The sequence below is a fragment of the Salmo salar genome, chromosome 15 (assembly GCF_965601325.2).
Source record: "Salmo salar chromosome 15, fSalSal1, whole genome shotgun sequence".
NCBI lineage: Eukaryota > Metazoa > Chordata > Actinopteri > Salmoniformes > Salmonidae > Salmo > Salmo salar.
Genome location: NC_138305.1, coordinates 56,264,019 through 56,275,912, shown reverse-complemented (window position 1 = coordinate 56,275,912; position 11,894 = coordinate 56,264,019). Strand labels below are relative to the sequence as shown.

At 42.6% G+C, this 11,894-nt stretch overlaps 1 protein-coding gene across 1 annotated transcript; it reads right to left on the bottom strand.

Annotated features, from left to right (window-relative positions):
• Positions 1 to 499: 499 nt before the first annotated feature.
• On the bottom strand, positions 500 to 11,438 carry LOC106571596 (saccharopine dehydrogenase-like oxidoreductase). The gene is made up of 12 exons (XM_014144847.3): positions 10,920 to 11,438; positions 7,779 to 7,891; positions 7,350 to 7,430; positions 6,897 to 7,026; positions 6,444 to 6,493; positions 5,948 to 6,078; positions 5,568 to 5,685; positions 4,354 to 4,473; positions 3,867 to 3,923; positions 3,463 to 3,574; positions 3,202 to 3,283; positions 500 to 3,015 (listed from the first exon to the last, which is right to left on the bottom strand). The coding sequence occupies exons 1-12, from the start codon at positions 11,110 to 11,112 to the stop codon at positions 2,919 to 2,921; spliced, it is 1,284 nt and encodes a 427-aa protein (XP_014000322.1). The 5' UTR covers positions 11,113 to 11,438; the 3' UTR covers positions 500 to 2,918.
• Between the last annotated feature and the right edge of the window lie 456 nt (positions 11,439 to 11,894).

Here is an 11,894-nt window from a genome sequence, read left to right as displayed (position 1 = left end):
TCCAACTTGTTGTGTAATGTCTGTCCAATGGCTGATGAGCACCAATACGTTTTATCTATAATTTCTCTTCATATGAAAAGGATTTGCCAGTAGATTGTCGACATGATTAATGATGACTGCGTGTCTAGCTTGCTAGCTAAGATTTTGAAAGTATGATGTTGACATTATCAGTCCAATCAAAGCTACGGTAGATATAATGTGATTTGACGTCATTTTATCTGAGGCCTTGAGCCTTCTTGGATGGGCACTTCTAATGTAAATCTATGGCAGCACCCAAGGTGGCTTGAACTTTCTAGCTTTCCCTGTAGATTTTGCGGTGATGTAGTGTCCCCATGAGTGACAGAACATTGAGCCAATCACGGCGCAACTAGAGAAGATGACCAACCCCTACGCCCTGTGTTTTCAGCTGGCTGCCCCTCAACCACAGAAAGCACTGAGCTAGGCTGAAACACAGGCATTTTGGAGCTGCCTTTCTCAAGAAAGCAAAAAAGAGACCATGTTTGTATGCGTCTTTATTAATTCAATAATTTATTTTTTACATTGTTTTCTAACTGATATGTGACATGTATTAATGCCAAAATAACATGCAAAACAGGCCCCACCTGCCATGAATGACGGGTCACAGCTGAGAGAAAGGACAGAAAGAGAGACAGCAAGAGGATGAAAGAAAGAAATAGAAAGAGATGGAGGGGAAGAGAGAAGGTAAACAGAAAGAGGAGAAAGAAAGGAAGAACAGAAAAGACAAGAGAGAAAGGGAGAGGGAGAGAATTAAATAGAGAAAGTGAATGCGGGGCTGGGAGCGCCCGATAGGTGTTTTGCTCTGCAGCCCACTCTAAACATCATGCCTAACTGGTAGGGTGGAGGCTGTTTGCTGGACTGAGGAAGGGATCAGTCAGAAGAGGGGAGGATAAGAGAGGAGATGGAGAGAGTGGGAGAGAGCAAAGGAGAAGTGAAGAGGAGACAAGACAGCAGGAGAGGTTGAGGAATAGAAAGGAGAGAGAGATTGAAGAGGGGATGAAGAGATGAGGGGAAAGGAGAGGGAGATAGAAGAGGGGATGAGCTGGCATGAATAACAGCACACCCACGATGGCGGGATGTGGGGGAGGGAGAGGAGGGCAGGGAAGAGGGATGGGGCTCCTGTAGCCTATGTGCATAGGGAAACAAACCACTGCATTCTCCTGTCTTGCTTTCTTTCTCCCTTTCCTTGTTCATTTTCTCAGCTACACATATAGCTATGCTATACACCCTGTACTTAACAATTACTCTCCCACAGTTTTATGATTGAACAAACCTGTCTGTTTCCCTCTGTATAACTACAGTAGAACTAGGACACTGCTCTCTCTGTCTCTCTCTCTCCTTTTCTATCGCTCTGTAATGCTCTGCTAACAGAGTTGTTGCAATAGTGGTGGAGGAAGGGGAGAGACAGAGCTGAAGAGGGCAGGGAGGCTAAGGAGGGAAGGGAGGGTATGGAGGGAAGAGAAAGGAGGTTGAGTCACAGTCTACAGACAATGCCTCCCAGGTCCTTCCAACCTTGATCCTCCTCATTCACTCATGTAACCACATCTATTACCCATGATAAACCCCGCCTCCCCCCACCTTCCCCATCCATTCTGGCTAAACGTGTATACATGGACTTTTAATTGTACCATCCCATGTCTCCTCTCACAGGCGAATTACCTTAACTGACAGCTCATCTAGTTAGTGGCGTGTAAATATTTGGGAAGTGGGAAGGGAATGTGTAATTAGAGAAACACCCCCACCTGGTGGGGAGGTTGGGTCCTGAATGTGCTGATGGGCATTGGTAGACCGCATTTGAAACCATTTTCGTTAGGTTCTAAACATTATTTAGGTCACGCAGTCTGAGGCGATATCTGTTGTGACATTTTCAGGTTACCATATGTGTGTGTTTATACTTGTACAGAGCAGTATGTATTGCTTGCTTGTTATTTTTATATAAACACAAAAACAGAAAACGTTTATAAATCACTGCTATTATTCGGAAATATCCGAAACACCCAAAGTCTTTCTTATAATGCCCTTGGACTAGTCTGATTAAAAGCCATGTAGCAAGCACACGCACACACACACACTGTGGCAAAATATGTGTGTTAAAATGTGAATTAAAACACAGAATAAAGACCTATAGGTCACAGTCCTTTCTTGGCTATAAGACCTCACAGCAGCCCTTAGACTAGTCCTTCACTACATCCTATTGTGGAGAGCTGTAATCTGGGTCCAGGACACTCACTTACACATTAACAACACTAATAAGTCACTTGTATTACGGACAATTGATTTGAAACCCACTGAGAGATTGAGTGACACCTCTGCATGACCAAAATGTTGAAGCCATAAAAGGACAGTTCAAACGGGCCACGAGAGAGACACGGACTTCAGACTAGAATGGTAACAATGTGGCCGGCTGTCTGAATGCCTGTATCCTTAGCCTGATAAAAAAAAGGCTGATCATGTACGGCTTTAAGGGGATGAGGTTTGTCCATTTGGCCTAATATTGACATCCAGTGTTTCCTCTAACATAGACCACAGCAGTCATTGCGTTAAGCAATCGATACACAGAGCTGGTGGGACTAGGGTAGGGCGTGACAGGGGGTTAGAGTATCGCTCAACACCCTATTCACCTGTAAACCATGGCACTTCCTGTAGATCTGAAAGGATTGGATGGGTATAAGCAATATGGTGAATATACTACCTAGCCCACCACAGGGCAAAGTGAAGATATTACCAATTTCTATATTGCTAACAAAAGAACTGTCCAAATCAAAACCTCTCAGATATAATAGAAATGCCACCGCCACCCAGATGCACGAAATGCACCAGAATTTAGCAGCCAAACATGTCCTAGGGGTTGGATTTGGGATTGGGCACAGACAGGAGTCCTTTTTCTCAAGACCCTCTCGTCAGAATCGCTTCACTGAGAACACCAGGCCATGTCTGTTGAGGCGGTCAATGAGAGTTGTCCTGGCAAATGCAGCTCCTGGACTGTACACTCCTCCCCTGTCAATCACAACATAGTGTTTACTTCTAGGTCCTGTACATGCATATATTACCATATATATGTAATGTTACATTGTAATGATAGCTGCATATTTGATGTACCAGTGTGTAGGACTCTATTCCTTGTAGAACTATAAAATATTCACGAGAGAGCGAGCGAGAGAGAGAGAGAGACACCTGACTCACTTTATAGGAAGGAATTGTGGTTCATTCAGCACAGTGATAGCCGCCTGGACCATAGCAACAGGTGTGGCTACATAGCCAGGCTCTGTGGACCAATGAAAGCCGACATAGTTAATCAACAAAAACTATAGTAGACCAATGATAATCAAGACGAAGAAAATAATAAGCACAGTGTGGACATTGGACAGAGCATGAATAGACATGATCCTGACCTGCATTACAACTAAACCAAAAACAAGGCTACAATCAGAGATAATGTATTACCTGCTCCGTGTATCTGGGTACAGATCCTAGCGTTGGGTCTTCCCTGAGACGGATCCAGCCCCTCAGCATAACCCTCCCCGAAAAACGTCAGACTGAAAGATGTTCCCTCCATCTGGGAGAGGAGAGAAGAGGAGTCTTAGCACTTCAAGTTATGAATGCTAACCTCCACTTCCATAAACTGATAAAATAAATACAGTGCTTTAAAAAAAATATATATATATATATATATATATATATATATATATATATAGTGATGTTATCAACATATATATATAGTGATGTTATCAACATTCTACAATGCCTGCATCCAAAACTAGACTTAAGCATGAAATGTTTATGGAGGTTCTTCTCACTAGGCGCATGGCTATGTACTGTTTCCATCGGGCCAGAGTCAACTACATTACCTGCTTCCTGCTGGGTCCAGCCTTGGTGAACACGCCAAAGGAGAAGAACTCTGGAAACTGAGGAGCAGAAACATCAACCAATTCACCGGAAAATTGAGCTGATTATCTCCATCTCCAACACAGGTCATTTCTTCTTGTTATCGCTGCACAAGTACAGTAACTGTATGTTATATTCACACAGATCTGACAGTCATGGAGGTTAGCTGAACGAGGGGCTCACAGTTAAAAGAAGAGGAGACCATTCGTTTGTGTCTTTTCTGCACTCCTTTAACTACCCTTGATTAAGCCAACCAACTGTGACTGACAATTTTCACAAGATTGATAACCAAACTACTTGGTTAATATAATTTCCACAGACATCTAATGTGGATAAATACACTGTATGGGCCCGGGTCAATAGTAGCGCACAATATAGGGAATATGGTCTTGGGCTCTGGTCAAAAGTAGTGAACTATATAGACAATAGGGTGCCATTTTGGACACATACTGTAATGAGGAGCTTCCTTCCCAGGCCGAACTTCCCTAGGAACCAGAAGAGCAGGCCACCACAGAACATCTTTATCAAGGACCAGACGCCACCGACCCCTACATACGCAGAGTACTGGACCTGAAGAGGGAGAGAGGGAGGCGGGATGGGGAAAGAGAGAAGGGGAGAGAGAAAGAGGGAGAAAAGTAGAAAGAGAAGGGAAATCGATAAATAACTTTTAACTCCTGATGCCCCCTACTTCTAAATAGTACTCCCCCAGGCCATGAAAAGGGTAGAGAAAGGGCACATCCCAGGCACTATAATCCCTAGTGCACTATGTTGGCCAGGAGCAGTGTTGAAACACCCCACAGAGATAATGAGGAGAGAAAGATGATGAATCACTTGGAGCTGCTGTATGACTCATTATCCTTTATTTCTCTCCACATGAAGAAAGACAGGGGTTCTTTACAATCTATCTCTCTCCACATGAAGAAAGACAGGGGTTCTTTACAATCTATCTCTCTCCACATGAAGAAAGACAGGGGTTCTTTACAATATATCTCTCTCCACATGAAGAAAGACAGGGGTTCTTTACAATCTATCTCTCTCCACATGGAGAAAGACACGGGTTCTTTACAATCCATTTCTCTCTACATTGGATGATTGTGAGTAAATGAGGCTTCAGTAGATAGTTTCATAGGAAGCTAGTAAATGGAACAAAATGTTGACAGCCAGAGTTGCTTGACCTAATTAGGGGTTGTGAAAGCAAGGAAGGGGAGAGACACGTAGATACTGAGGTAGACTATGGACATGACAGAATAATAACGTAATTTTGCAGACACTTTTATCCAATGTGACTTACTGTCATACATGCATACAAAACACATACAGGTGGTCCCAGGAATCAAACCTACTATTGAGGCGCTGCAAGTGCCATTCTCTACCAACTGAGCTACAGAGGACCATGTACCTCTCTGGGTAATGTATGTGGCAGTAGATGGAGTTTGACAGCGGTCTCGGTATTGAGCAAGTTGTTTAGGCTAGCCATGATGGATAAAATACTGGGCAAAGCAGGGGTAGCCTGGGTACCAGTCTGTTTCTGCTTTAGCCAACTGATCGTTTTCTTGCCATGCCAAACCTCTACGCATCAGCAAGACCACAATGTAGCATCGTTGAGTGACTGAAAGCAGGCAGCCAGTCAGGCAATAGAGGTGTGCGGTGGTGTTAGATCTTACTGGTAACTCCTGATGGCCCTCATACAGGAAGCGCTGGGATCTCCTGACTACTGATGGGTCTGAGCCCATGAAGGGTATGGCATACTGGTCAATCTCCTTACTGAAGAACAGGCTACCCCTGAGGAATACACACACACATACCACACACACACACACACGTCAGTTTACTTCCAAATACACTCAAATTTTCACCATCAGCATCCCACAGAATTCAGCACAGACAGACGCCATCAACTCATTTAATCTATATTGATAGACAAGTCCTCTAAATCCACTTCAGCATTGCCAAGCACCAACTGTGCCATACCAATCAAATGCAATGACTTTGAATGGAAATGGAGTGAACACAGACTGTCTGTACATTAGACATCTGGCAATACCTCTTCTTGACCTTGGCTCCTACAACGGGGAGAGGTTGGTGGCCAAATTTCTTCCTCAGCTTCCTCAGGGAACCGCTGTCTGCAAAGCCGTAAATGGCGGACTGCCATGTGCCGTCATGGGCACAGCCTCCCTACAGGGAAGGAATATCCCAAAGCTTGAGCCAAGTCACCATCACAACAAACAAACTATTAAAGGAATGCTTCACTCCAAAATTAAAGTCTATCAGAATTCCCCATGACAACAAACTAATTGTTTGTTGACATTTTCAGACCTCAAAAGTGGTTTACTAGTCCATGTCCCATGCTGTTTGTTGTGTCTAACGAAATTATGAAATTAGATGGTGCCTGTAGTTCCTATTCATTCAGGATTGAGGCATATAGCTGGATCTAAACAAAATAATGGTGTGGACCTTGGAATCATCTCAACATTAGATCACTTGTATGACTACATTTCCCATAATGCATGTAGGAAACCGGAAGTGATAGAGCTGTCTACCTCAGGACCAGTGTGTATAGTCAGGAAGCTCTCCACAGCTGTCAGTGTTCCTGTTATTAACAGATATGACACAGTGTTATTATATATCCTTTACTCAAGGACAGACTGGACTAGCACACAGATAGAAACCTCATTGGAAAAGCAACAAGGGCCCTAATGCAGTGAGTTAATTGTGTACTGTAGCTGTATCATCCTGTTTGGAATTCAGCTAAAAACACAAACATCTTCTTTGCCAAAATGGTGCTGTAATTCATCATTTATAACAGGAAAAACACCAGTAAAGCAGAAAGAGCCTGCAAATGCAATGTCAAGGGCAGAAATAAGTATGAGAACTGTATCTTCTTCACAGATGGCTGCCATCACAAACCCAGAGACACAAACAAGTGCTGTTCTCCATAATAAAACATTTTTAAAAAAACATTCACAAACCCAATTAACAGTGTAGCTCTCTACCTTTAAACTGGTCCTTTGTGTACAGGATGCCCATGTCAGCTGGTATGGAGTCAAAGCCACAGCTGCCAATCACATACACTCCACTGTCCATCGCTCTGCTGTGGTACTCCAGTTGCATTCTCTCCAGGAACTACGGACCACAATACAAGACCACCGTAAAAACACCTACGAGAGAGAAATGGGGTGCATCCCAAAAGGCATGCACTGCTTTCGACCAGACTATGTTGGCAATAGGGGTGATATGAGCATAAAGCTCCTAAAATCCGAATGCATCCTACTATTGTTGTCTCTGTAAAAACAGAAATAGACAGAAATAGACAGAAATAGACAGTAATAGACAGTAATAGACAATAATAAAACTAGGTTAGAGGTAGAGGCTAGTGAAGGCACTGAATTGAGCCATAAAGACGGACATTTAATATGATGGTGTTGTGTAATGACAGAGCCTACTACCTGAGGTTCTCCACAGATGTCTATGCAGTGGGCTCCATTCTCTATGCAGGCCTTAACCACTGGCTCACCATAGAACCTGTACTATGGAGACAAGAATAGGGCCCCATAAGAGTTGGGTGTTAATGGAGGTATGGGTGTGTGAATGCGTGCCATCAGCCCTTTAACAAAAGTATCATCTCCCTATCAAATTGCCATACCTTTGCAATTGACCACATGTTATTACGTTCCATAGGCACCGATAAAGCTGAGTCGACTGCACTGTAGAGCAGTACCGTGGCCACAGCTATACAGTCAGCATATTCCTAACAAGCTTTCCAATTATCATTGGGGACAAGAGTAACTTGGGAGTCTGGACAAATGACACCCCAAAAGGCCAGCCCTCATCCCAGGTATCAATAACAACAACACTCATTATTACTGTAGACTTACTGGCCCCACACAGTTGAGAACAACCAGTCCTTGTTGGCACATGATGGCCAATGAATCTGCTTCGGAAACATCAGCCACAATGATTTCAACTTCCGTCCTTAACTCTGGCTTACCTGGAAACAGAGAGCAAAGTTTCACTGAATGCATGCATTGGTTAAAACTCACACATTTACAGTAAATCATAGCTTAATACAATATTTAAATAGGCATTTAGAAAGGGAATACCTAGTCCGTTGTACAACTGAATGTACTCAACTGAAATGTGTCTTCCGCATTTAACCCCAACCCCTCTGAATCACTGATCATATAGTTTGGAAAGACTAGAATTTTTAGACCAATTTGCATTGGTGACCATTATTTGTAAGCAAGTCACAAGCCAGTGGGATCAATATCAACTAAGATTAAACAGCAGTAGCCTTGTGTACCCAGAATAATATGAAGACACCTGTTTAACGGTCAAGTTCAGCAGTGTTTTTGTTTACCCGTAGAGAACAACGGATACTGCGTGCGCATACAAAAAAAAAGACCAAAAAAAAAAGTTATTGAGGGGTTCTTTGTCAGAGGTGAGGGTGATATGTGTAACCATTTTTCAGGTAGGGTTCTTTACTGCTCATGAAGGGTTCTTTACTGCTGTGATGGCTGTGAAGAACCATCCTGTTCTTTCCCTCTCCTCCATGTTTTGCTTTATGCCATGAAATGCTAGATTGTTAAAAAGTTCCTGTAATTTTACAGTACACTAGAGGCTACTGGTTGCAGTGAAAGTACAGTAAACAACAAGTTACTGCATTTTGTGTATTTGTGCCAAGTGTTGTACCAGTTTAAGTGATTGGTGGTTATGTTGTTAAAGGTTGAGCACATATTTTACTGTAACACTGTCAGTTCTGCAATCTTTGTGACAATGAAGAGCTGCACTGTTAAGAGGTTACTGTGCAGTGTTTCCCCTAGGATTTCTTTCAGCAGTGGTGGCAAGGTTAGCAGGGGGGTGGGTGTGCATTGTTACTAGTGTTAGCGCAATGATATGCTAGCTGTTCCCATAGACTTCCAGTCATGGAGCCAATGACTATCCATTTAAAAGCGCATCTCGACAGAAATGTCTAAAATGACTTCATATTTTTTGCAGCGGTGGCAACAATTTGAATGAATATAGGGGAAACACTGCTGTGTATTTCACAGTAACTTAATGGCAGTTAGCTGCCTGGAAGTTTGCGTTACCTAACTGGCAACTAGCTGTCAGTAAGTTAGTGTAAAATTCACAGTAACTTAATAGCCAGTAACTTACTTGCAACTAAATGCCAGTAACTTACTGTACTTTCACTGAACTATACTGATTACAAGCTTAACATTAGTTGACAACTACTAAGCATTCTTTGTGGTTATCACACTTGGAACTCAGCCTCAACTGGCCTCAACCTCATGGTTGACAGCCAACTGACCGTCCTGCCACACCATCTGGTCAGTGAGTGCAACAGAGATCAGTCACAGTAAGTTACTGAATTTTAAAATAACTACTTGCAGCAAGCGGACAGTAAATTATAGAAGGGGAAAAAAATGAAATTCCTGGTGGTCAACCGCCATTAAGTTACTGGTAAATGCACAGTAACCTCTTAACAGTGCAGCTCTTGATTGTCATAAGCTCTTACAAAGTTTGTAGAACTGGAGTGGACAAATGAGGTGCTCAACCTTCATCAACATAACAATAAAACACCTTAAACTGGTACAACACTTCCACTAACAGTTGGCACAAATACAACATTTTAGATCATGCCCCCAGATATGCTAATGAGCCCACGCCAGCACTGCCCCACCTACATTTCAGAGGGCAGTAATGATTGTACCTTATATTGAATAGAAAAATGTACAATTATACTAGATTTGCGCACATGTATCCTTAATGGTACTGACCAGTACTCACCGACAGGTGAGTACCTAACAGTGTGTGCCATAAACCCATCCTATAAGTATAACTGTAGACCTGTCATTGGTTTTACCTGGAACCAGAGGGTTCTTCATGAGAGGGTTCTAAATGGAACTCAAATGGGTTCCCCTACAGGGACAAATCAAAGGGTTCTATGTGGCACCCAAAAAGGTTCCCCTATAGGGACATATGACAGAATCATGCAACATGAGGGTTCTTCATGAGAAGGTTCTACGTAGAACCCAATTGGGTTACCCTACAGGGTGAAAACAAAAATAAACCCAGGGTTCCTTGTGAGATTAATATATATATATATTTTAATCAAACCTTTATTTAACTAGGCAAGTCAGTTAAGAACAAATGATTAATTACAATAACGTCCTACTCCGGACAAACCTGGATAACACTGGGCCAATTGTGCGCCGCCCTATGGGACTCCCGATCACGTCTGGATGTGATACATTACCAATGGGATGCTTGAGGGCGTAGCGTGAATGCCTACATGCAGGAACGCCCTGAATTGCCGGCTGCAGTTGCACACTACTGACGCTGGCAAACTAGAGGTTGTGAGTTCAAATCCCAAGTGAGGTTGACTCGCGAGTAATCAGAATACAGCAGCATACTGTCCCTTACAGAAACATCACCTTAATCCAGCTCTAACAATAAAGTATATTTTTGAGTATTCCCTTACAAAAAAAGATCTCAGTTTTGAAACTGCAGTAAAAGTGCAGTAACTGCAGTCCACTGTTGTATTTTGGACGCAGTAATTGCAGAGTAACTGCCGTGTACAGTTGCTGTTATACTCCACTCTAACTACAGTTACACTGCTGTGTACTGCACTCTGACTGCAATTGTTTTTCCTAAGGGTTTACCATATTTTCACTGCAACCAGAAACCGGGATTCTTATTTTTTTTACAGTGTAATGAAGAACCCTCTGGTTCTATCAGTGCAATGAAGAACCGTACAAATTGTTATACAAAGGCTTATTGGAAGAACCGCTATAAAAATGGTTCTCCTGCAGAGAAACTGAAGAAACCTTTGTTACTAGCGCCTTTTACAAAAAATGCAAGAGTGTATAGGCCTTGTCTTTTAAAGGCAACTGAAACCGTTGCCGCAGTTAATCATTATACAGTAGTAGCCTAGTCAAACCATGCTTGACATAAAATCATTATTTTACTGACAGCAGGCACTCGCTTATGTTTTTTGATTAGTGTCAAACACGTACGGAGGGTCTCGGCGGCTTGGTTCAGAACTCCGTCCAGCCGCTGTCTGCTACGCCCGGCCAAGGCCCATTTCAGAGACCCGCTGGGTCCTTCGAAGGCGCTCCGGGCTACCTCTTCCACCACAAACTGCCCAGTAAAACCGGAGGCTCCGAATATGATAATATGGTAAGGTCTGGTAGAGGTTACAGTCGCCATTGCGCACTAAAACATCCGTTTACTTACTGTAGCCTAGTTTACGCAGCGCGACGCGCAAAAGGATTTGTTCTCGTAGTGTTTCGTATCAATCAACTGACTACAATGTTAACCAATCAATGCATTCGGTATTACTGCAATGTTTGGCAAAAGAAATGTCGAGATTGAAATACTACAGCTGAGATATGTAAAACCACATGGGTAGGAATAATAAGGATATCCGAAATAACTCGAACTTTGCCTTAAAACATATAAACTACGCAACAATATTGCATGAGTCGACTGAGCTCTAGTCCAACGCTTGATAGTATGCAGTATAAATACACAATGCTAGAATAATGGTGGCTGGTTTGGTTTCATGGTGCACGGAGACATCTTGTGACCTGTTGGTGGTATTACATCTTGAAAGGAGCACCATAGGCTACAACATTGCACAACTCATGCCAATGTGCACAATGAAATAACATCTCATACCAAGTTTCCTTTATAACATTTATGTTCCATCGAGAAAACAAGTAAACAGAAATACTGCAACAAACACGGATTGCATGATGCAACACAATTGCAAACAACATAGGCTGCTACAGTGACAATTAGAGACAAGATTCATTGACATTACTCAACCACAGCCATTTACGACTTTATCCAATCCATATATCGTCTTTTGCATGTTTTAAATTGGCACAGTACCTGTAATCAAAGGTGTCAGCTAGAGAGAACTTGCAGGGATTTGTAGTTTTGCATGGTCTACTTTGATTCTAATGAGCATTTATCGAAACTGAGTA

Coding starts and splice junctions, on each gene's coding strand:
- LOC106571596 (XM_014144847.3), bottom strand. CDS start 11,112: ATGGCGACTGTAACCTCTACCAGACCTTACCATATTATCATATTCGGA. Junction 7,431..7,778: donor TTCTCAACTGTGTGGGGCCA/GTAAGTCTACAG, acceptor TTGTCTCCATAG/TACAGGTTCTATGGTGAGCC. Junction 6,494..6,896: donor CACAAAGGACCAGTTTAAAG/GTAGAGAGCTAC, acceptor TGTTAATAACAG/GAACACTGACAGCTGTGGAG.